Source organism: Ursus arctos, unplaced genomic scaffold, assembly GCF_023065955.2.
Source record: "Ursus arctos isolate Adak ecotype North America unplaced genomic scaffold, UrsArc2.0 scaffold_36, whole genome shotgun sequence".
In the NCBI taxonomy this organism is placed as follows: Eukaryota; Metazoa; Chordata; class Mammalia; order Carnivora; family Ursidae; genus Ursus; species Ursus arctos.
Window position 1 is genome coordinate 16,105,959 of NW_026623050.1, and position 26,251 is coordinate 16,132,209.

The following is a 26,251-nucleotide window of genomic DNA, read 5'->3' on the forward strand; positions in this document are numbered from 1 at the left end:
GGACAGAGAGAGAGAGTGAAAGAGAGGGGGAGGGGCAGAGGGAGAAAAAGGGAGAGAGAGAGAGAGTGGGGTGGGGCAAAGAGAGAGAATCTTAAGCAGGCTCCACACCTGCACGGGGCCTGATGTGGGGCTTGATGTCGAGACCCTGAGATCACGACCTGAGTGGAAATCAAGAGCTGTCCGCTTAACCAACCAAGCCACCCAGGCGCCCCTAAAGGCATAGTTCTTTTGAGAGTTGTAATCATAACAGACACTGAGTGTGATCAGGTTTTTCTGTATCTTTTGAGGCAATCATGAGGTTTTTCTTCTTAAGTCTGTTGTTGTGGTTAATCATTGATGACGGTCACCTATTAAACCACTCTTCTATTCCTTAGATAAACTTATGTTGTTAGTGATGTGGTATCATTTTCATGAATCGGTGCTTTCTATTTGTTAATCTTTTGTTCAAGAGTTTTGTATGTATGTTCATGAGTAAAACGACCTATGTAGTAGTGTTCAGTGCTGTGTAACAAATTATTACAGACTCAGTGGTTTTAAAGCAACACACGATGACTCTCATAGTTTCTATAGGTCGGAGTCCAGGCATGGCTTAGCTGGAATCCCATGTTGCATTCAGTTGTCATATCTTTTTAGGGTCCTTCATCCTGAAACAGTTCTTACGCATCTCCTTTACTTTCAAGAACTTGACACTTTTGAAAACTACTGGCTAGTTATTTTGAAGAATATCACTCAATTTGTCTGATGTTCATTCATGCTGAGATTCACACTACGCATTTCTAGTAAGAGTATCACAGAAGGAATGCTGTGTCCTTCTGACTGCATTGTCCCAGGTATTACACAATCTCGAATTGTTCCAACACTAATGTTAACTGCAATCACTCAAAAAAAAGTGGAGTCTGCCAGGTTTCTCTACTGTATTACTGTTTCTGTAATCAGTATTCTGTAGGGAGAACTTTGAGACAATGTCAATGATCTGTTCCTTGTCAAACTTTCACATGCTAGTTTTAAAATTCATTGATGTTGCTTGGCTGGATTAGTTATAACTATGGTGGTTGCCAAATGGTGATTTTTCTAATGCCATTATTCCAACTAAATTCATCAACTGGTAATCTACCCTAAGAAGTGTTTTTTTTTTTAATTTTTTCCTTTTCCCCATTCATTTATTCTTTTAATCAATGTGGACTCATGAATTCCTACTTTATTCAATGGATTATAATCTGTTAACATTATTTATTTTTGATGTACAACTGTCTCAAGATTAGCCAGCAGAGGGGCTCTGCAAGATGTTTTCTGTACCTGTTTGACATGTCCCCATCATTCTTTCAGCACTTTCTTACTTTGGGCGAAGTAAGGTCTTCTACACTTACCTGCCCCAATCCTGAAGTTAAGTCATTTCTCTAAGAGCCCTGGTTCCTTTTAGAGAATAGTATTCAGAAGCCAAGATCTAGAAGCTAGATGTACTCACACTAATACAGAGTCACAACCTCCTGTTATCTTCAGATGTTTCCTTTTGATCAACCCTCTGGGTGGAACTGATCTCCTGCTGCTGCTGCCGCCCCGCCCCCCACCAATTACACTACACACACCTCATCCTCACCCTGCTTGCCTGACCCCTCATACTAGATCACTGCTGCTTAGCAACAATCAGAGGCCCCCTTAAACTGGTCTCAACCAGTTAAACCACATTGTGAACGGATAAAGGAAGAAAAGAATCTGGCTCTTTCTGTTTTTTGCTTCTTTCTATGGTGGATTACTTTTTTAAAACCTCCCCTCCCCTCAGATTCTTGTCTAAAAGTTGTACATTGTTTTTATATTCTTGGATTGTTTCCTTTAAATATTTCAAAAAATATACAAGTAGCCCTTGTTACCTTAATCTATTTGGGTCCAAAGTTTCAGTAGCAAGGGATACCATTATTATGCCAATCTATTTGGTCTTTAAGGTCTTGATGGCTTGTAAAGACTATGCGTGAGAATTTATTTAGTTCCTTGAGATCACATAATGAGTCAGGATAGCAAGGGTTACTCATACTTAAAAGTACTTTTTGATCAATTAATATCTGTAACTTTGCCCAAATAGATGAGACCATTAGTGTGCTTAACTACCATCTTCCCCTGAATCTTCTTTTAATGTTTAAAAACATTTTATTCTAGTTTAGTTTAAAATTTTATACCACGTAATAATATTTGCCAGCAAGTATTTGAATTTGTATATTTTATGAATATTTGCTTGCCTCTTTTATCTCGTGTCTTCCTATTTAGATCTTATGTTTCTTTTTGCTTGAGTATATCCTTGATTGACATTCTCCAAGGAAATGGTGAACTTTCTGGGAACGCCATCACGTGGCTCAGTTCAAAGTCCTCCCTTTCTCCTAATTATACTGCTTTCCTACCTCCTGGATACCATAGGACAGGTGAGAATTCTTTTGTCAATCTGATTTTTTTTCTTTTGTGAACTCATTATTATTGTTATTTTTGCTGTTTATTTGCAGAGTTAGCAAACTGTGGCATGAAGTAAGTAACTTTTATTTCCTCCTTTCTAGGTCTTGCATTAAATAGTTGTTGCATCTCATTCATTAATCCAAAAAATACTGATTGTGCATCTACTTCATGCCAGTCACTGTGCTTGATGTTTAACAGAATAAAACACAAGTCTTTGCCTTCATATAGCTTTTACAATCTATTGATCACCTGGATTTATTCTGTGCTTTCAAACTCTTGCCAAATATTTCCCATTGTTTTGACTTTCTTATGTGTGTTATGATTGAGCACTCGTATGGTTACTTTATTTTGAATTATCTTGATGTTTTAGCTTTACATTTGTGCTCACAGCTACTTTTTTAAGATTTTATTTATTTGTCAGAGAGAGAGAGAGAGAGAGCGTGCACAAGCAGGGGTAGTGGCAGGAAGAGGCAGAGGGAAAAGCAGGCTCCTCGATGAGCAAGGAGCCCGACACAGGATTTGATCCCAGGACCCCGGGATCATGACCTGAGCCGAAGGCAGATGCTTAACCAGCTGAGCCACCCAGACGCCCCTCACAGCTACCTTTTACATCCTTTTTTCTAATTTCATTCTTAAAGTGAATCCTAAAAGTGCCTTCAAGAGATGAAGATGGAACAGACTTAAGCACTTGGATGCAAATTATACACATGCACGTATCTCATAAGCATGTGCTCATATTTCAACTATACTCACAGAAGCTACAAGGTGATAAGTTCTTTGTAGAGTGAAAAATCACTCTCAGTATGTTCTCTATTCTCCATCATGTCCTCCTCTCTTCACTGGAATTCCCAAGGAAAGGCAGCACGAAGAAACCTATTATTTGAGTACATTTATGTGTTAAGTACTTAACTCCCTCCACCTTTGCAACAATGTGAGATCAGTATTATGAGAGAGGCTTGCTCAATTAGCTGGTTACTCATGAATAAGGGGCAGAGCAGGAAGGAGAGTCCAAGTCTATCCAGTTCCGTTTTGCATTGCAGTGCGTACACAGTAGCTACAGAATCAAAAGACCCTTAGATGTAGGACTTACCAGTACTACATTCTTATTGCCAGATAATATTCTATTGTATAGATTTATATTTTACTTTTGGGTTGTTTCCATTTTTTGGTTATTATCAATAATGCTGCTATGAACATTCAAGTACAAGGTTTTGTATAGGCATATTTTCATTTTCTTGGGTATATACGTGGGGGAAAAATTGCTGTCATATGGACTCTCAGGTTAAACTTTTGAAAAACTGCCAAACTGTTTTCCAGAGTGGTGACACTACTTAAATCGCACCAGCAATGTATGAGCATTCCAATTTCTCCATATCCTTGCCAACACCTGCTGTCATCTTTTTCATTCTAGCCATCCCAGGGGGTATGAAGTGGCATTTTATTATAGTTTTGATTTGAATGTCCCTGATGGCTAATGATGTAGAGACTCTTTTCATGTTTATTGACCACTCACGTATCTTTGGAGAAATGTCTATTCACATCCTTTGCCCAGTTTTAAACTGGGATGTCTCTTTACTATTTAATTAAGCTCTTTATACAAGTCCTTTATCAGATATACTACTTGCAAAAATTTTCTCCCATCCTGTCTTGTCTTTTTGTTGTTGACAGTGTACTTTAAAGAAGTAATTGTTTTATATTTGGGGGGGCATTTACAGGGGGAGGGGTATAGGGAGAAGCAGACTCCCAGCTAAGCAGGGAGCCCAATGTGGGGCTTGATCCTGGGGCTCTGGGATCATGACCTGAGCTGAAGGCAGACACTTAACCACCTATGCCACCCAGGCGCCCTGATAGTGTACTTCAAAGCACAAATTTTAAAATTTTTATTAAGTTCAATTTTACTGTTTTCTTTGGTTACTTTTGCTGTTGATGTCATATCTAAGAAACCATGGCCTACTCCAAGAACACAAAGGTTTACTTCTAGATTTTCTTCTAAGAGTTTTATGATTTTGGCTCTTATGTTTAAGTTTTTGATCCACTTCGAGTTAATTTTTGTATATGGTGTGAGGCAGGGGCTCAACATCATTCTTTTGCATATGGATATCTAGTTGTCCCGGCACAATTTATTGAAAAGACGATTCTTTCCCCATTGTTTTGGCACCCTTGTCAAAAATCAATTTACCATAAATTATCGATTTATATGTTGTAACACATTGTCTTGATTACTGTAGTTCACTATGGGGACGAGTATTTAATAGCCTTTTCAGGTAATTGTGGATATTCTTATTTAAGACCAAAAAAATTGGACAAGTGGTAGTTTCCCAAAGGTCAACTGCAGTACAGAATCTGAAATCTCATAAACTTTTCATGCTCTGCCAGATCTTTTATTCATGCATCACTTTATAATACCATGTACAGGTCATTTGGAAATACTGGTTATGCAGATTTCTAAATGTTGACACATTTCATTATACACTATCAAAAATAACCATTGTTAAATCAACACTGATTTCATTAGTAAGTACTGGGAAGCTGTCATGTTACTGGTGTTCATAGGCAAGTTTTCCCCAAATTCAAATTTTCTCTTAAAATCATAAATTTTAGCATTAACAAGTATTATCACTCTTTGGCCAAATCCTCAAGTCTGAATAACCCTGGTTTGTTTGCCAGTCACTCTTTCAAAGTAGAAATGATGTACAATGAAAAAAGTAACTTGTTCATTTTCACGTTAAAGCGCTTTTCCTTGAAACCATCATTGCACTGCACTATGTAGCAGAAGTTTTATGTTTTGTATTTCTCATTTTGTTCCACAGATATTAGACATGTATACGAGGGTCAAGATTTATTAAAAATTAAATTGTTAGCTCAAAGACATTTTATTTTTTGCAGATTTTATTTTTAATTAATCTCTACACCCAACATGGGGCTCGAATTCACAACCTGGAGACCAAGAGTCTCATGCTCCACCAAGTGAGCCAGCCAGGGTCCCCTACCAAATACATTTTTTTTAAAACTGTGGTGTGAAGGTGAAGAATATGACCACTGGTACACTTAGATGCTATTGCTTTGACTTGTGCTAAGATACCGCAGTTTTACCCATCAATAATTGTGCCTCATCAGTAAAACTTTCCATACAGTGAAAAAAGCAAATAATATCTTCGACTTTTTTTTTCAAAGTAGCTTCCCCTATCCCCACTTTCACTCCATCCTGCCCCATCCCTCTCAATCAGATTATATTTTATTTTATTTTTATTTTTTTAAGATTTTTATCTGTCACAGAGAGGGAGAAGCACGCAGAGGGAGAAGCAGGCTCCCTGCTGAGCAAGGAGCCTGATGTGGGACTCGATCCCAGGACCCTGGGATTATTACCTGAGCCAAAGGCAGATGCTTAACCAACTGAGCCACCCAGGCATCCCAAATTATAGAAGTCTGACCTTGTGGGCCCCCTGAAAGTACCCTGGGGACCCTCAGGGTTTGTGGTCCATTTCAAGAAAAACTGACCTAATTAATAGATCTAGTTAATGCCCATCAAAAAGACAACCAACACTGTGTTTCCTAACGGGAGGATACACCACCATCGATGACACATTCTTGCCAAAAATTCAATCTTGACCAAGCCTCTAAACCTAACAGTTTACGATATATTCAAGAAACACAAACATGTAAGATGGCACCTAACGGAAATAATCAGCAAAACCCCGAATGTGGGGAACTTTTTAGAATAATGATTGGGTTCTTTAAAAAATAAACTAGGTGGTGGTGGTGGTGGAGAATGTCAGGGGAAGCTTATATATTGAAACTTTAAAGACAAATCAAGCAACTGCAATGTATAATAAATCTCAGCTGGGTCCTGACTGAACTAAATTGTAAAAAAAAAAAAAAAATTTTTTTTTGGAGAATGACACTTTCTGATATTATGAAGCTTACTTTTTAAGGTGTGAAAATATCACAGTTCTTATATTTCAGAAACATATACTAAGGCATTTAAAATTAAAATGAAAGAGAAGTTCCATTGATGCAGACATAGAAATCCCAGGAAAAAAAACAGTAAAGGAGAGGGAGACATGTGGCGTGGGACAGCACATGAAAGAAAGCACTGTTGACTGACCACTAAGGCAGAATCATGGACCCCAATTAGAAACTCCGCTTTGAGGAATTTCCAGAGTGCAGAAGAGAAACATAGTTCAGAGAGGCTCAAAACCATAGCTTGGGATTTTACTTAAGAAAAAGCTCACAGATGGTCTAGTATTGGAAATATTCTGTGGTACTTCTTCAACACGTATTTACGAGCATCTACAGTCTACACTACACATGCCAGCAAGGCACTAAGGGAAATACAAAAAATAAGTAAGACAGCTCTCAGTTGGTAACACAGGCCAAGTTTTCAGAGACACACAGTGGCTGAGAGTTTTCACTTCAGTACATAATTACTAAGCATTTAATTAAGCGCTAGTTGTGACAGATCTGAGGGTCCAGGTTCCTCAAATACAGATAGTGTGAAATCTAGCCAGGAAACAATGAGAGCAGATCCGGTAAATAAGGAGGATAACAAAAATCCCTGCCTGTAGATTTATCCTTTTCTGCAAGTAATTACTTGATCTGAGTGATAAATGGCTATTTATTGGATACTCTTGCCTTGATTGTCCACTTAAATACACAAGACTATATATCACTGCGATCTTTCTCAAGACAAAGTTTGGTATTGTGGAAACACATTAAAAAAAAATTTTTTTTTTAAGATTTTTATTTATTTATTTGACAGAGATAGAGACAGCCAGCGAGAGAGGGAACACAAGCAGGGGGAGTGGGAGAGGAAGAAGCAGGCTCATAACGGAGGAGCCTGATGTGGGACTCGATCCAGGAACCCCGGGATCACGCCCTGAGCCGAAGGCAGACGCTTAACCACTGTGCCACCCAGGTGCCCCTAAAAAAATTTTTTAATGGTGTACCTATCACAAATTATGTACTATGCAAGGTGTTGGGTGCTACAGGAGCAAAAAATCTAAAGGGTCCTTTCTTCTGCGAAGTCTACAATCTAATCGGGTAAAAAGAGATGTAACTATGAAACAACATAGTTCAACTTAAGCGTGGGAAATGAGGGTAATTTTTATATTTTTCTTTATAAAGTCTTTACCTTATGTTCCAATACAACCAACATACATTACTTTTAAAATAATGATGGCTCATATGTAACCAGACTGACAAAGGCATATTATCAGAGAACATCTGCAGATGTTTTAAGAAGTAATTTGGTAAAAAGACAGAGCAGGATGAGACTGAGAAGAAAATGTTAAAGAGATTAAGCAAATGACACTTTTGGACCAGAGTAATAATGATGAAATTCAGTAATCTAAAGAAAGATCACACTTCTTTGGAATGAGAGATGTGGTTTTCAGGTAAACTGTTACTCTCCAGCATTAGCAAAGAAAAGGTATGGAGTAGATTTATTTCAGAAAAGGAACCAGGAACTGGTACCGAAATGAATCATCATTATGCTTGAAAGTCAACATAACATGAGACTCAGGAGCGTACAAAAAAGCAAGTCTTCGTGGGTTTGAATCCTAGTGCTGCTATGTACTAATTATAAGAATCTTAGGAAAGTTACTTTACCCTAATGCTTTTATTTTCTAATTGGCAAAACATGATAATAATAGCTATTTCATAAGACTGTTTTAAGGATTAAAAGGTCAACCTATGTTAAGTACTTAGAGTAATGCCTGGCATATATTGAGTACTACATAAATGTTCACTACTATTATTATCTAGTGAAAATAATCAACATAAAATTAACCATAGTGATAACCCATATCCTCATATTCTGACATAACAAGAAACAGATTTAAAGAGAAAGAGAAAGAGAGAGAGAGGGAGGGGTGCCTGGGTGGCTCAGTTGGTTAAGCATCCAAATCTTGATTTCAGCTCAGGTCATGATCTCGGGGTCGTGGCATCAAGCCCCACGTGGAGCTCCATGCTCAGTGGGAAGTCTGCTTGAGATTCTCTCCCTCTGCCCCTCCCCTGACTTGCACACACACACACACACACACACACACACACACACACTCTTTCTCTCTAAAAGTAAGTCTTTTAAAAAAGAGAGAAACAGGAGGAAACCAAGACCACTTTGAACAATATACAGGACAGGAAGTGAAACAGCTTAGGTGTACAAAATGGTTCATTTAAAAAAGCTGATACTCTGAAAACAAGCAAACAAAAAACAAAACACTCTGAAAACATAAGATAATTTTTCAGAATGATTAAACTCACTAAACATCTGTAAACAAGAATAAATTTATTTAATTTCTTTTAAAGATTTTATGATATACAAAATGTATATAGTATAATATCTTTAATACACTTTTTCTTTCTCCCCCCTTTAATATTAAACACTATTTAAACAGCTTATCTCTTCTTGCCTTGTCTGTATCTATGAGATACACTACTGAATACAAGTAAGATTTACACTGCTCCTTCCTAAATAAAAATTAAAATTAGTACCTAGGAAACAAACAAAGAGAAAAAAAAAGCATAAAACTTTAGTCAGATGAAAGCTTTTCTTGTTGTTGAGTATTCAACAATATCTGGGGCAGTTAAATTACATTTTATTGGTATAAAGTTACATTGCAATCTCCCGACATCACATAATGATAATCCAACTCAATTTCTTAAATAAGTACCACAAACAATACTCATGTTCAGATGTTCCTACACACAATTTTAAATATATGCAAGAATTTATGTTTACATTCTGATTTGATATACTGGTCAATAAAATCTTTGGAGAAGTACGTAGCTTCCAGGTTGTCACTATAGATACAGATAGGAAAAAAGCACTTTAACTTTTTTTTACAAGGTAACTTCTCTTGAACAGTGAGTTAGGTTTCTCCTCTGATATATTTAGGTTATACCAGTCTACCATGGCTTTCTTCTACTTAACAAGGACTTGATAAAACAATGTTAAAAACAAAACAAACAAACAAAAAAAAAAACAAACTAATACTTCTGCACAATTTGGGCTCTATTTAACAAAAAAAACTGCCTCCATCTTTAAATATGGAGCCTAATCCTGATTCATAAAGTCCCTCTTAGAAAATGGTTTTCAGCTCAGGGTTCCTGTATCCCTATGGATCTAGAACAACAAGTCATCTCCTTTCCCATGGCCAACAAGCAATGAGCTGGGAACTAGTGACATCACCACTGAACACACTAAACACACTGAGGAAGACGTCTGCCATTTAACCAAAAGGCTGGGTGATTTCTTCATTTCACTAGCTGAATGGCAGTAAACCAGCTGCCAATAAAATCCACACAGACACTTAACTTTGGTTAATGGTATTGCACCACATGAGAGAGGGTATCACCCTCATCAGAACAAAGTCAAATGAAATCTTCTGCTAAAAAGAGCCCTTTAAAAAGTTATAAATACTAATTTTCCTTTACCTTTAAAATTTGACAGCTGCCAGCTGTATCCTATAGGGAGTTCCTGACTGACTACTTTAATCAGGTCAAAACAATATTGACCTTTTAACTGTGCCAGAATTAGCATGTTCATTTGCACACACTTTTCTCTATTACCAAACAGTTTCCTCCTGAAGGAAGAATGACAAGGTAACATTTTTGTGAGGTGTAGGCAAAACCAATGATTCAGTAATATTATAACATAAGACGAATAGAATTAGTTGATTCTGATTCTTTGGTGGAATTTCCAGGCTGAAGAGTCAAATCTGAAGGCTCATCCTGAGGAAACAGCATTTTATCAGGTGTATAGTCATTCCTCTTCAGATCTATATTCACACCCCCAACAAAAAAAAAAAAAAGGAAAAAAGTCAGTATTTCATAGAAATGAAAAATTAACATTTTCTAAATCAATTTTCCTCTAAATGTGCCAGATCTATATTTTAGCAGGTTGTTTTAAATCCAAAAGTCACAAAATTTATATACATAAAAATGAAATCATTCATTCAACAAGTAAGTATTATGTTCTGACTATGAGTCAATAACTCATGGAAGAGTGGAAACATAGTAAAAATCAAGGCAGACAAGGTCCTTGTTCTCATGGAGCTTATATTCTTGCTCATGAAGAAAAACAAATAGAGAAACAACACAATTGTGTAGTAACAAGTGCTCTGAAGCAAACAGTATGATGAGGGCCAGACAGAAGATGGTATAAGCTGATTCTTTTAAGGCTGGGCAGAAGAGGCACAGGAGGTAATATCTGAGTGAAGACCCTGAATACTGAGAAATGACTCAAAGCTCCAGGAAGTATGTTCTAGGTAGAGGGAAGGTTAACTGTAAAAAGGAAATGGACTTGATGCCTCCTAAAAATAGCAAGAAGACAGCACGCTCGCATGTAGTAAACTGAGGGGGCACCTAGTAGAAAATGGCATCAAGTGGCAGTTAATGGCCCAAGGGTTATCAAAAAACAGTCAGTGAGCCAAATCGCACCTGCTGCCTATTTTTGTAAATAGTGTTAATGGAATGAGCCATGCTTACTTGTTTACAGGTTGTCTATGTCTATTTCTGCACTACAATGGTAGAGCCAAGTGGCTGTGACATAGGCCATATGGCCCACAAAGCCTAAAATATTTTACTACCTTGCCTTTTACAGCAAAGTTGTTGACCCCTGATCTATGGGATGTAAGCTATGGTAAGGTATTAAGCAGTGTTCAAGGAGGAACATAAACAAATTTAAGTGACTATGCTGATTGTCATTTGAAGTCGTGTTAAGGGCATTTGGCAAGAACACAGGAAATGAATGGTGGCAATGAGGATTAAGAGAAATGGATGAATTCTAGGGAGATTTCAGAATCAGAGTAGACAGAGTTTGGCAGATTGGCTATGAAAAGTGAGAGAAGAAAAACCAATCAGCTTTTAAGTTTTTTTTTTTTTTAAAGATTTTATTTATTTATTTGACAGAGACAGAGACAGCCAGCGAGAGAGGGAACACAAGTAGGGGGAGTGGGAGAGGAAGAAGCAGGCTTCCAGCAGAGGAGCCTGATGTGGGGCTTGATCCCAGAACGCCGGGATCACGCCCTGAGCCGAAGGCAGACGCTTAACTGCTGTGCTGCCCAGGCGCCCCCAGCTTTTAAGTTTTGACCCTGAGCAACTGCGTAACATTAATGAGATAGGGAAGTGTAGGGGTGGGAAAGGAGAGTCAAGAGTTCTGGAATGGACGTATTACTTATAAAGATGCTGTAAGGTATCCCAGTAGAGATGCAGGAAACTGAATATAGAAACAGGAATTCAGGAAGGACAGTATGTCTTTAGTTAAATTTGATGCTATCAGTATTTGGATTACATTTTTATGGGATAGTATGAAATCACTTTGGGAGTTATAGACAATAGTTGCAGAATTGGAAAACAATGCAGAATTATCAAATTTAACTTAAAACTAACCATAGTTCTGCATATACCCATATACTTCATCTCCATATAAAATAGAACTAGCACTCAGAATATGAACTGTTTGAGTGATAGCCTGTATTCAATGATCTAAATACATATTTGCTACTTATATGAGTAAGTTTTGATAAATTTTGAATTCAAGACTGTGCCACTATGGCCTTGGAGAACACAAATTAATCTGTAGCTGTAGTATACCAAGAACAATGGAGAGAAACCCAATTATAATTCAAGTCCTGAAAACGTTAACTTATGGTGTTAACATGGACAAATCATGTGACCTCTAATGATATCTTCTGGAAAATGACAGATTTTGACTGGATTGCTTTTAAGGCCTCTTTCAAGCTATAAAATCCTGATTATATTGATAATTTTTTTTTTAAAGATTTTATTTATTTGACACAGAGAGAGCAAGGCAGCGAGAGAGGGAACACAAGTAGGGGGAGTGGGAGAGGGAGAAGCAGACTTCCCGCTGGGAGCCCGATGGGGGGGTGGGGGGCTTGATCCCATAATGCTGGGACCATGACCTGAGCCAAAGGCAGAGGCTTAACGACTAAGCCACCCAGGCGCCCCTATTAATAATTTTAAAAACAGATATGCTATATTTAAAATATCATTGGATCCAAATGATATATAATTTATATATAATTATAAATAATATAACTTATTATATTATATAATAACCAAATAAAAATATTATCTGGGCTGCCTGTTAAACTCACCACTGTTACGTTCTAGTTTTGGCTAAAATGGACTAGGCATATTCAATTCTATCTTTTCCACAGATTACAAATAAAAATCCTTTACATAAACACAAAGCCACTAAGACTCCTGAAAAGTAAGAGCAGACATATTGAAGAAGGGGATCAAAACTTGAGGAATGACCTAGATTGATGGTAAGTTTCCAGGGTTCCCTGCCCCCTCTTATTTCCAGGCTTAGAATTACAGATAGCTTGATCTCAGAAATATACAGTGAGCATGGACAGAAAAAGCTCTAGGATTTTCTGGCCAGAAGATCAGGAAGAAGGACTCTGTGGCTGGAGAATCTTGAGAGGAATGCCCTCTTCCTTATTTTTCTCTTTTCGCTCCTCTGGCTATTACCTAAGACAAGCCCCAGTCATGGAGAGGGACTCAGGGTGGTGGCAGCTGAGCAAGCACCTACAATTCCAAGAGAAAAACCCTTCTCTGGGACCACAAGAACTAAAAAATAGCTGTCTTTATCATTCAAAATTTTCCTTGACACTTAGCATCAGAAATGGACTCAAGTGAAGGCAATGTGTGACAGTATAGGGAGGACACAATCCTGGCTTTCTAATCAGAGTACCCCATCCGCCCCTGCCCCTCCACTCTGCCCAAAAAGAGGCCTTTGAGAATCACGAAATATGGACGAAATCATGGAATGGAAGAAAATGGAGAGGGGCACCCTAAATTTATGTATGAAATCTCAAATTTACCCTTGAGTGGCACACATGTGGAAAGACAGCACAGGATAGGCTCTTAGGACTAAACAATGGTGCAGACCTCTAGTCAGTTCCCAGACTTGACTACGTTTGATGCATAGGGAGAGAGATCTGAGTAATACTGCAAAGGCTTTGAAAACCAGACTGACATCGGAATCACAGTTACAAAAGGTAGACTGGGGCTTGGAAGCTTAACTGAGCTGACTGCCTACTAACATAAATAAACAAAAACCTGACACTCTCTACATTATTTTTAATAAGACCGAGAATCTCATGATATTCAAAGTATCCAGCTTAAATTACTGGAGATACAAAGAACTAGAAACATCTCAAAGATGCTTAAAGAAAAAGACAAGACATGCTAACCTCAAGATTATTCAGATGGAACGATCAAAGACTTTAAACCAGCTATTATAACCATACTCCATGACATAGGGCAAACTGACCTGAGGTGAATGGAAAAACAAGTTTTCAGCAGAGAAATAATCAGTTTAAAAAGAACCAAAAGGAAGTTATAGGGCTGAAAAATATAACTAAAACAACAAATCCAGTGCATGGGCTTAAAAGCAGAATGAAGAAATGAGGAATAAGGAAAGAGTCCATGAACTTGATAGATCAATCGAAATGATCCAATCTAAACAACAGATAAAAAATAATTTTTAAGGAAAAAAAATCAGAGACTCAAGTCCCTGGGAAACAATATCAAAAAGTCTAACATTCTTATTATGGGAGCTCCAGAAAGAAGACTGATGCAGAACAAATATCTGAAGAACAGCTAAAAACTCCCCAATTTGATAAAAATCATAAATTTGCAAATTCAAGAAGCTAAGTAAACCTGAACCAAGATAAACTCAGAGAAAGCTATAACTAGACATATCAGAATCAAACTGCTAAAAATCCAAATTTCTAAGGAGCTAGATTATAATGACACATCACATATAGGGGAAGAACAATTCAAATGACTGGAATTTTCATTAGAGGTAACAGAGGCAAGAGACAAAACATTTTCTAAACCCTGAAAGAAAATAGTATCAACCTAAAATTCTAGATACAGTAAAAATATCCTTTAAGAACGAAAGCAAAACACACATATTCTTGATAAGAAAAACTAAGAGCAACCACTAAAAAACTAAACATAGAGATAAAACAGAATACTGAAACAGAAAAGGGGGGTGGAACACAAAAAAAAACAAACCAGAGGCATCAATAAGAAAACGAGTTCTAAATCCAACCACGTCAATAATGACATTAAATGTAAAAAGTCTGAAATACCAGTTAAAAATAGAAACTGTTAAGTTAAAAACAAAAACCCAAAAACCAAATTAAACCTAAGATCCAACTATACGCTTGGATCCCACTCATTTTTTTTTTTTTTAAAGAAACCAACTTTAAATACAATTACCATGTATCGGTGAAAAGAATGGGAAAAGATATCTGTAAAACCATTTATCAAAAAATAGCCGGAGTAGCTATGTTAATATCAGACAAAGTAGACTTCTCAGAACAAGGACAATTACCAACCATCACGTTCCGTAACGATAAAAAGAATCAGTTCACCAAGAAGACATGACAACTGTAAAGGTATATGTACTGAAGGACAAAACTTCAAAACACATGAAGCAAAAACTAACAGAACTGAAAGGCAACACAGACAAACCCACTACTGTACTTTCAAGGCCTCCTTTCTAAGTAATCAACAGAACAAGGAGACAAAACATCAAGGATATAAAAAACCTGAACAACAATATCAAAAAACTTTCCTTAATTAGCATTTATAGAATACTCCATCCAACATAATGTTTTCTTTAACTGCATATGCAACATCCACAGAGAAACTATATCCTTTAAGGTTAAAAACTTTTAAAATGAAATCATAGAAAGTATGCTCTCTTATAATGGAATTAAACAAAAAAAATCAACAGAAAGATATCTGGAAAATTCACATATATTTGAGAACTAAGACAGACACTTGTAAATAATCTCTACATTAAAGAGAAATAAGAAAATAAGATCAAGAAAAGTAAGAAATATTTAAAAAAAAATAAAACCAAAAGTAAAACATACCAAAATTTATGGGATGCAGTCAGTGTAATGCTTAAAGAGAAATTTATAGCAGTAAGTGTTTTGTTAGAAAAGGTCTCAAATCCCCCAAAGATAGAAATGTGGTAATACGAAGGGACACCTGTACCCCAATGTTTAATAGCAACAATGTCCACAATAGCCAGACTATGGAAAGAGCCCAGTTGACCATCGACAGATGAATGGATAAAGATGTGGTATATATATTCAATGGAATATTACTCAGCCAACAAAAACTGAAATCTTGCCATTTGCAACAACATAGATGGAACTAGCGGGTATTATGCTAAGCGAAATAAGTCAACCAGAGAAAGATAATTATCATATGATCTCACTGATATGTGGAATTTGAGAAACAAGGCAGAGGATCATAGGGGAAGAGAGGAAAAAATGAAGTAAGACAAAACCAGAGAGGGAGACAAACCGTAAGAGACTCTTAATCTAAGGAAACAAACTGAGGGTTGCTGGAGCGGAGCGGGGGTGGAGGGGTGGGGTGGCTGGATGATGGACATTGGGGAGGGTACGTGTTGTGGTAAGTGCTATGTATTGTGTAAGACTGATGAATCACAGACCTATACCCCCAAAACAGATAATACATTATAAGTTAATAAATAAATAATTTTTTTAAAAAAGGTCTCCAATCAATAATCTTTTTTCTTTAACAAATGAATGGAACTCACTAAAAAAAAGGATAAACCCAATAGTCCTATATCTACTTAAAAAATTAAACTTATTTAAAACAGTCTGACAAAGAATTTTAGACTGAGATGGTTTCACTACACAATTCTATCAAACACTTAAAACGGGGAGAGTATCAATTCTATACAATCTACTCCCCAAAACAGAAGAGGTGTGGTAACTTCTAACTTATTTTTAAGATCAATATCATCCCGATACCAAAAGAAAAGAAAGACAGTATAAGGAGAAACAAACGTAGACCAATATTATTTATGAACACAGACGTAAAAAGCCTCAACAAAATATGAGCTGAGTCCAACAACACATAGAAAATGATAATATATCATGACAAAGTAGTTTGTCCTGAATGTATGACTGGTTCAACATTTCAAAAATCAATGTGATACAATGTAATATTAACCTATTAAAGAAGAAAAAACAAATGACCATATAAATAGATGCCGAAAAAAAATCTGAGAAAATTAAACACCCATTCAGGATAAGCACTTTCAAGAAACAAGCAGAAGAAAATGTCCTCAACCTAATAAAGTGCATCTACAAAAACCTTACAAGCTAACATCATGTTAATGGTGAAGGACTGAACACTTTTCCTTTAAGATTAGAAACAAAGCAGATTGTACTTTTGCTAATCCCATTCAACATCGTACTGGAATTCCTTGCCAGTGCAAAGAGTCAAGAAAAACAAATAAAAGGTATATAGGTTGGAAAGGAAGTAATATAACTGTCTCTACTATCTATACACAGAAATTTTCAGGGAGTTTACAAAACAAAACAAAAACTTCTAGAATTAAGCAAGTTTAGAAAGGTTGCAGGATACAAAGTCAATAAACAACAACAACAACAAAAAACAAACATAAAAATTAATGGTATTTCTGTATACTCACAATGAAGAATTAAAAAGTTGAAAAACATTCCATTTACATGCTTATTATATGCCTGGCACTGTTCTAAGTACTACGCAAATACCAACTCATTTAATCCTCAAACAAACAAGCAAACAAAAACTACGCCTCTATAATGCAGGTATTTTCTGGAGCCAGGCAGTCTGGTTCTACCTACTGCATTACTAGTCGTAATGACGGGGACTTTAAAAAATACAGCTCAAGGGTGAGTCCCAGGGACTTGTAATTTTTAACAAGTTCCACAGGGTATACTGACGCACACCAAGGGGTGAGAACCACTGGTTTGTGCTACAAGTTAGATTAAATCATAGTTTATAATTCTTTAAATATAAAAATGAAATTACAATCCTGAGAGAATGTGTCTGTTCCTGCTTCATGGACTACTCTTTCCCCAACTCTGCCAGGCTAACTTGTAAGTCTACTTAACCTTCAATTTTAGGCAATCTGTCAGTTCCCCAGGTAGCATTCCCCGACCTCTTAAGTTTGTGTTAAGTGATTTGCTTATCTGTTCTATTTCTTCTATTTAGCATTTATGACAGTCCTATAACTCCCTGTTAATCCTGTCAGTATTCAAGAGTTGACTAAATTCCATGGAGGGCATTTGTCTGGTTCACTACTGTACTGTCAACATCTAGCACAATTCTTGCATCCAACAGACACATAATAAGTATGTATTAAATCAACGAACTTTGTATTTTTATAAGCAATCAAAGAAAGCATAGATCCATTTGTTAAATAATGGGTATTTGTGCCGTTGGTCTTATGAAGTATTGTAGTAACCAAATTTCCTAAGAATTTATACATTATACTGGTTAAGAAAATGCTTACCTGGAAGTTTAAGCTTTCTACAACATGAATTACAGTGATGTTTTGCTCTGAAGTTTTTTATTGCATCTTCACCTAGATTTGCTGGGCCAAAAACCATATCACAGGATCTGTGGCATTTGTAGTTAAAAAAAAAAAAAAAAAAAAAAAGGCAGTTTATGCAAACAGAAATGCAGAATTTGAAATTATAAAATATCTGAATGAAATCATTAAAATTTATTACCTCTTTTCTTCTGCTTTAATCACAGATGGGTCGGTCAAATTTTCACCCACACCTTGATACGTATATATAAAAAAAGTCAATTTATATGATTGATATAAACACTGACATTTGCATAATAAAAAGTCACGAGAGATTTTATAGCATCATCAACCATTACACGATGTTAAATTATTGAAGACTGTAGTTTTTCTCTCGTTATTTCATAACCTGACTTGCAACCTTAACACTGCATCAAAGACAAACACAGCTCCTACACCAGGAATAGAGTTAATTGTCAGAGTTGGTAGATAGGCAGGTGAGCTCCCGATGGCTTGTGATGCAACAGAGACAAAGTTGCAAATAAACACCTCTTTATGTGAAAGGTCTACATGATCTCCCCCCCTTCCTAAAGATTTATTTATTTATCTGAGAGACAGCAAGCAAGTGCAAGCAGAGGGAAGGGGAGAGGGAGAGAGAGAATCCTCAAGCAGACTCCCCACTGAACACAGACCCAGATGCGGGGCTCGATCTCATGACCTGAGCCGAAATCAAGAGTCAGATGTTTAACCAACTGAGTCACCCAGGTGCCCCTCCCCTTTTTTCAACTTAGTTAGCAAAGAACAATTAGGTACACGAAAGCGTAATTTATAGGCCATTTTAAGTGTTTTGGGTATTTCAAACTCATACACTATCTTCTTGCAAAAGATTCAGGTTACATAAAGAATAAGATTGTAAACATCTTCCTTTACCTTCATCCTTCCCCAAAGGTAATAAAAGTGTGGTTAAATATTTTTAGTCTCTCTCATCTATTTATTCATATAAATAAAGAATGCCTACTGACCTACTACTCATCAGATTGGCAAAGATTAAGAATATTCAGTACTGGAGAGGCACCAGGGTAGCGCAGTCAGCTAAGCATCTGACTCTTGGTTTCAGCTCAGGTCCTGATTTCAGGATTGTGAAATTGAGCCCCCTAACCCTGTTGGCTTCATGCTCAGTGCAGAGGGTGCTTGACTCTTTCTCCTTCTCTCCCTGCCCCTCCCCTCCGCTCTCTCTCACTAAAATAAACAAATCCTTAAAAAAAAAAAAAAAAAAAAAGAATATTCAGTACCGGAGTCTGTGGAGAAATGGGCACTCACATATAGTGTTAAGTAAGAATTCCTGTAACCTTTTAGAAAAGCAACTCAGCAGTAGCTATTAAAATTGCACTCATCTAGGACCGCTTGGATGGCTTAGTCGGTTAAGTGTCTGCCTTTGGCTCAGGTCATGATCTCAGGGTCCTGGGACTGAGTCCTGTAACAGGCTCTCTGCTCCACAGGGAGTCTGTTTCTCCCTTTGCCCTTCCCCCCTGCTCATGCTCTCTCTCTCAAAAATAAATAAATAAAATCTTTTTTTAAAAAACTGCAGTCATCTCTTCTTACTAAGCCAATTCAAGAATGTGCGTAATGGAAATAAAAGTAGCAGTACATGAGTATGTTTGCTGCAGCACTGTTTGTAGTAGCAAAAAAGAAAAAAAAGAGTAAATCATGTCACTCCTCCATATTATAGGTTATGCAGCTATTAAAAGGAATAACTCAGATTTATCAGTGAAGACCCACAAGATGCCCATGATATACCGTTAGAGAAAAAAAAAGTGAAATGCACACGCACACACACACAGCATCATTCCATTTGATGGAAAATCACAACACAAAACAAAATGATTAAAAATAAGGAAGAAAGGGGCGCCTGGGTGGCTCGGTCAGTTAAGCGTCCAACTCTTGATTTCAGCTCAGGTCATGATCTCAGGGTTGTGAGACTGAGCCCTGAGTCGGGCTCCACACTGGGCATGGAGTCTGCTGAAGATCCTCTCTCCCCCCCTCTGCCCCTCCCAACTTGTGCTCTCTCTTAGGGAAAAAAAAAAGCCTCTATTTGTGTATTTGTCTTCATAGTGGTAGAGAAACAGTAAAGATGAGAAAACTGTTCCTTATGTATTTCTATACTGTTTAACTTGTCTGTAGTAACTGTGTCAAATATTCCTATAAAAAATGGCTCCAGGAACATACTAATGATGTAAAGAACATCACAACTACTTTGCTTATTGAAAAGAACTCCCATCTGTTGTTTTTATTTATTTATTTAAGTAAGCTCTCAATGTGGGGCTTGAACTCACAACACTGAGATCAAGAGTTGCCAAGTCCTAGGGCATCTGGATGGCTAAGTCAGTTAAGTGTCTGCCTTCAGCTCAGGTCATGATCTTGGGGTCCTAGCATGGAGCTCTGCGTCGGGCTCTCTGCTCCATGGGGAGTCTGCTTCCTTCTCCTTCTGCCCCTCCCCTGCTTGTACTCTCTCAAATAAATAAAATCTTAAAAAAAAAAAAAGAGTCGCAAGCCCTCCTAAATGTGCCAGCCAGGCACGCTAACTCCCATCCTTTCAATTAACAGTTCAGACAAAATCAGTTTGGCTTTACCTCCTATGCATGTTTGAAGATAACTGGATGATATTTACTTACTAATAAACTTTAAGATCCTTTTTACTTAACTGGATTGACCCGTCTAATAATATACATCAGTTGTCACTATATATAACTACTAAATCATTCATATAAAATGATGGACTACTGAAAAAAGGATAGTTATTTTTACACAGATTTTCTTTCTTGAGCTTGAATCAATGCCATTTGCTTTTCATTTCAGCACAATCCTTGATATTTGTGACTATGTATACAACAAAAAAGGTCATCAAGTGATAAACATTCTAAATAATCGTCTTTATGTGATTTTGAAATCTGGTCTGTGCTGACATTTGAAATTAAGGCTGCTCTTTAGGGAAAAAAAATATGGAAGCTATAATGTGAAAGTACGACTCAGGCAGAGTTGCCAACTTGCTCAATTTTACTTTCTTTTGACCCTGTTGTGAAGCGTCAGACATTCCTCTAAGCAAAATTTGCCCTCTCCAAACCACAATTTCCTTTTTTCTTCTCTTTTACCTGTATGAGAGAGTCTGTCTATAAAAACGGTTATGGTCAGTTTTTCCTTCTTTGTATACGTGCTACTCTACTCATGAAGTACAGAATCCACTCCCTACCTCTTGAATCTGGGCTGTCCTTATTATCTGCCTTGACTGAAAAATGTGGAAGAAGAGGTCTGTGCCACCTCTGGACCTAGTCCTAAGAATTACTCCTTTCCCTTTGGAGGAAGTTAGCTGCTATGTAAAAGTCTAACTACCTGAAACTACCATGCTATGAGAAAGTCCCCAGTTAATTAGCCATGTGGAGACATCACGTGGTGGTAAACTGAGGGGTTCAGATGTCAGTGAACAGAAACCTCAGACATTTGACTCCAGCAAGCTGCCCATGCTTACTCTCCAGCCATTCAAACCTTCTGAGGAGACAGCAGAGATGAGACATCCCCACTATGTCCCATCCAAATTCCTGAACCAAAGAACTGTAAGCAAATAAAATGGCTGTTTTAATCCACTAAATATTTAGGTAGTTTAGTTCACAATAATCGATAACAACATAAATACCAGGAACAAAAGAAATATCAGTTACTTTTTCAAAAAAGTCTTTATAATTTTAAAAGACTAGGGTACAGGGGCGTCTGGGTGGCTCAGCTGGTTAAGCATCTGCCTTCAGCTCAGCTCATGATCCCAGGATCCTGGGATTGAGCCCCACATTGGGCTCTCTGCTCAGGGGGGAGACTGTTTCTCCCTCTCCCTGCCGCCCCCCACCGCTTGTGCTCTGTCAAATAAATAAAGTCTTAAAAAAAAAAAAAAAAAAAGACTGAGGCTACATACATATCCAAGAGTAGAACAGTGTGGATTGCATGTGTTTCTGCTTATCAAAATATCTGTATTACCTAAAAAACAATTAAGATAGCAAGATCCCACTATTCAGGGCCCTGAGGGCTATATGCTATGGCTATTACTTGCTTTTTTAATAGGTTCTACTGACACACAGTTTTACCTATCTATAAGTTAGCAGATTTCTGTATCTCATTCATAACATATGACTAGGTGAGAATCTACTGCACAATTTCACTTTAGCAATACTTTAAAAAATTTACCTTGTAAATCAAGTACCAGTAACTCCCCTCTTGTATATTCATAAGTCCAGTGGCTAAAGGCTAGCATGATCTCTTCCAGTGTATTAGTCGGAATAATCTCATCACCGTTATTATTGTTGTATTTTCTAAATTCTCCAGTCATACATTCTTCCACAGCAAACCACTGTCCTGCTGAATGGCAATACAGCAGGAAAACTTCAAGGAACCTTATGAAAAACAGTTACAGGTATCAGTACCAGTTTTGTTAAAAAAAATTCTAATCGAGCTTTAAATAGGTAAATAATTAAATATTCAGCATTAACAATGAAGGTCAAAAGAGAATGCTATCCACATAAAACCAAAAGATCTCAAGAAAAATTTCAAGATTTACCTCGGAGAATATGGTATGGATTTGGGTTTCATTTGGTTGAAGGCAAATGTGAGTTTCTGTGCTGCTCTCTGTTGTTGAATTTCCTACAGAACACCAACAACAAACACACACACACACAAAACCCCTTGTTGAACACTGAAACTAAGATCTCACTTGGTTTAACACATTTTAGAAGTGAAAACATGAACCTCAAATAATGTTCCACTGTCACTTACTCTGAGACAGAGATGCAGAACCGTATCTTCTTTATAAACACGTGACCATGTGTTAACCACCTCAGGAAGGAAAGATTTGATAATATAAAGATGCCCTGACTTGAGGATGTCATGTTCTGACCAGGTACACTGTACTTTGACAGCTCTCCGCAAACCGCCTCCCATCTCCTCTTTACTTAAAAACTCTATTTTGGCACAGAGGCCGAGCTGTGACCAAGAAGACATGCTGTTATTCAGTATACTGGGTGAACTCTCTTCCAAGCGATACACTGTGACAGGCTCACCTGCAAGATGAATGGACACATTCTGAGGTCAAATTATGACTCTTTTAAAATGAGAAAGTAGACTAAACATTAGCAGGTATCTTTTGTTAAGATTAAATAGGAACAGAAAATGAATTGGACGAAGCTGTCATTTTATAAAGGAAGTTAAGGGCAACAAATGCTCAGAAATCAAGAATCTACTAATATCTCTAAATTCATATGTATTAATGATAAGCATTTTTGAAATTACGAACATTTTCAAGAAAAACTTTAAGAAAGCAACTGTTCCACAAACCTGTGATGTCAATTTATTTATGCTTTCTTTACTAGACAATGGATTAAGACCCTTTCTGAATTAGAATACACTATTACAGAAATAGAGAAATCTAATACTTCTGATGATTCCTTCTTCTATTTAAAACATACCTGACTCTTGCTAATTAAAATTTATATGAAATTGACACTTAATGTGACCCTTCTTTTTGCCACCACCCATATTCTATACATTAGTTAAAAGTCACATTATTAATAAAAGGTTTATTTTCCTCTTAATTTCTTTCCTTTTTGGATTTACCTCTTGGAGGCACAGGTGTAAATGGAATGCTCTGGGATAATCTCATCAAATTATTTCTTTCCACAGCTGCACAAAAATGAGAGAAAAATAATGAAATCCCTAAAAGCTCAAAGTGTTGTTAAGATTTTGTTTTTAATAGTACTGACCTGAGTAGTAGTAATTTGTATCCAGAACTGGTTTAAATGGAGAAGCAAGACCTAAAATGGCAAATAAACAAATGAAACTCTTTTAAAAAGTACTAATGTGGCATAATTTTTTGCTTATTCTCGTATAATTATCCTAAGTTCTTTCATGTAAGCTCTCTTCACCCAAACAGAAAATATAAATAATAACATATATTCATCACGTGTTTCCTACATTAACTCTTTTTCATTATGCCAGATTAGTCCTAACTGTGCACTCGGATACCTGAAACGGAAAAAAGACTCTCCTGTCATAAACTATATTCTTCCTATACTCCCCTGCTCAAAAAGAAAAATATCTTTTAGTTTCCAGCCTTTAGGAGGTGGGGTCTGTAGCCAAGTAACCATTTTAGTGGGCTGACCATAAGAAGATGAGCTCTGGAATGTGAAACATACCCCCCAAAAAACCCCTGCTCCATATTTAAATGTATTTGAGGACTTCATTTTTTAACTATAAGAAGAATGGAGAATAAATTGAATCTGCTATGTGTTAAGTTTATAGAATATAAATGAAAAAGAACTTACTGCCTTGCAAGAGAAGGAAATCAGTCAACAGTTTTAATATGTAGTAAGTATAAAATATATACATTATATACATAATATATACATATATATATGGACTATATCATACGCACATGTATATATGATGTACATATACTAATAGGAAGAGGAGGGATCGATACCAAATGCTTCCTGCTTGAAGAAAGGCTAAAGAATGTCTCAGGAAAGAGAAGGGCCAAAAGAGCGTAGTTTGGAAGGCAGTGGTATGGTCAGGGCAACATCTGCAAAGGCATGGAATTATTAAAGCACATGCTATACCTGAGAAACTACGAGTTGTTTAGTATGACTAGAACTGCAGTTTTCAATACTAATTATATATATACACACACACACATACACACACACACACAAATATTATATAATATATAAATTTATAATAAATACAAATTAGAATCACCTGTGGGACTTTTTCAGTGTGCACCTACCCAGACCTCACTCCAAAATATTCTAATTCTGTAGCTATGTGTCAGCATTAAGTGATTCTCCACAAGTACTTGGATGTGTAACCAAGACTGCAAATTAATGAGTGAGGGAACAGGCATGCCTATAGGAGGTAAAGCTACAGAATCAGGGAATACCAAATTGTTAGAAACCAAATATGCTCGCTAAGAAAGGACACTGGATTTTATCTGATGACAGTGGGGAAACGTAAAGCAGAAGAGAATCAGTCTGGTGGCAAAACAGAAGAAAGAATGGAAGGGAGCCTAACTGGCATTAACTCTAAAAACCTACTAAATGTGAACATATACATACCCTACCACCTAGGAGGTGTACTCCTAGGTACACGCCCAACAGAAAATACATATATTTACCAATAACATGAACAAGAATGCTCATAACAGCACTATTCATAATAATCATACAGCGGAAGCTACTGAAATGCCCAACAGAATAAACTCAATATATTCACACAAAGGAATAATGTGTAGTAATGAGAATGTACCAACTACCACTATACACAAAAATATTGGTAAATCTCATAAACACACATTAGGAGGAAAAAGCCAGACAAAAAAGTACATACTTTATGATTCCATACACACAGACAAAACTAATACACTGTGTTATTTAGGGGCAGAGGTTATAAGCAGAGGACATGAGGAGGTGTTTTGTGATCTGTTTTGTGATCTGAGTGCTGATTGCATGGGTATACTCACCTAGTGAGAATTCACTGAGGTGGAGGCTTATCTCTATTTTTTGTACACATGTTACAAACTTCAATAAAAGGTTTAAAAAATGACGAAGGGGTGAACAGAAAGCAGCAGCAGGATGTATAGTGGAAGATGGATTCTAGAGATATTTAAGAGGTAAATACAACAGGACTTTGTGAGTGCAAGGTCAAGGGGGTCAAGAATAACTCCTCAGGTTTGACCTAACTGACTGAAACACTATCATTCCCTAAAACAGTGACTACAAGGGAAAGAGCAGCCCAGGTCACAGGGATAAAAGGGGGTGGGGTGACAGTAAAGACATGGTATCATTTACATGGTGAGTTCATGTATTTATGAAGCTGCTATACTGAAGAGAAACTAGGTGAGGGAAGAAATTTTTGCTACCTTGGCTCTTTCAAATATTAAGTCTAAAGCTTCTTAGCTAGAATAATGTGGTATTTACTATAACAAATCATATATAATCCTCATTTTTTCACATTAAGTCTACCACATGAACTCACCATTTAATGTTCCTTCTTCGGATGGCCTAAAGAAAACCAAAAAATATAAGGTGTGACACAATTTTTGTTTTGGCTATCACATAATTTTTTATTTTGTAAAGTTATTATGATTATTTAATAGAACACGATTAAAGTAATTCTGAGCTCCAGACTCACTTTTGTTTGAATATATGCCATTTCCCTTAGGCCAATGCCAAATTCATACATGGATATGAATGTCAATATACATATACTTTATCAACAACTTGTACCTCCAATTTATGCTTACATAAACATTTTTAGTAGTTTGCTGCTAAATTAAAGGTTCTAGTACTAACAGAGTAAAATATTCCTTGACTTCTCTATTTGTGGAGATTAATTCTGTAC

General features: G+C 36.8%; 1 protein-coding gene across 2 annotated transcripts in view; it reads right to left on the reverse strand.

Annotated features, from left to right (window-relative positions):
• Positions 1-8,708: 8,708 nt before the first annotated feature.
• TRPM7 (transient receptor potential cation channel subfamily M member 7) overlaps positions 8,709-26,251 on the reverse strand; it is a 114,811-nt gene continuing 97,268 nt past the window's right edge. For both annotated transcript variants that reach the window (XM_026518467.4, XM_057306333.1), the window contains 9 exons: positions 25,886-25,911; positions 23,617-23,667; positions 23,471-23,536; positions 22,634-22,917; positions 22,419-22,501; positions 22,049-22,254; positions 18,024-18,075; positions 17,804-17,910; positions 8,709-10,217 (listed from right to left, as the gene is read on the reverse strand). In XM_026518467.4, the coding sequence (XP_026374252.1) occupies positions 10,087-10,217; positions 17,804-17,910; positions 18,024-18,075; positions 22,049-22,254; positions 22,419-22,501; positions 22,634-22,917; positions 23,471-23,536; positions 23,617-23,667; positions 25,886-25,911 (1,006 nt within the window). In that variant the 3' untranslated portion in view covers positions 8,709-10,086. The remainder of the gene's footprint in view (positions 10,218-17,803; positions 17,911-18,023; positions 18,076-22,048; positions 22,255-22,418; positions 22,502-22,633; positions 22,918-23,470; positions 23,537-23,616; positions 23,668-25,885; positions 25,912-26,251) is intronic.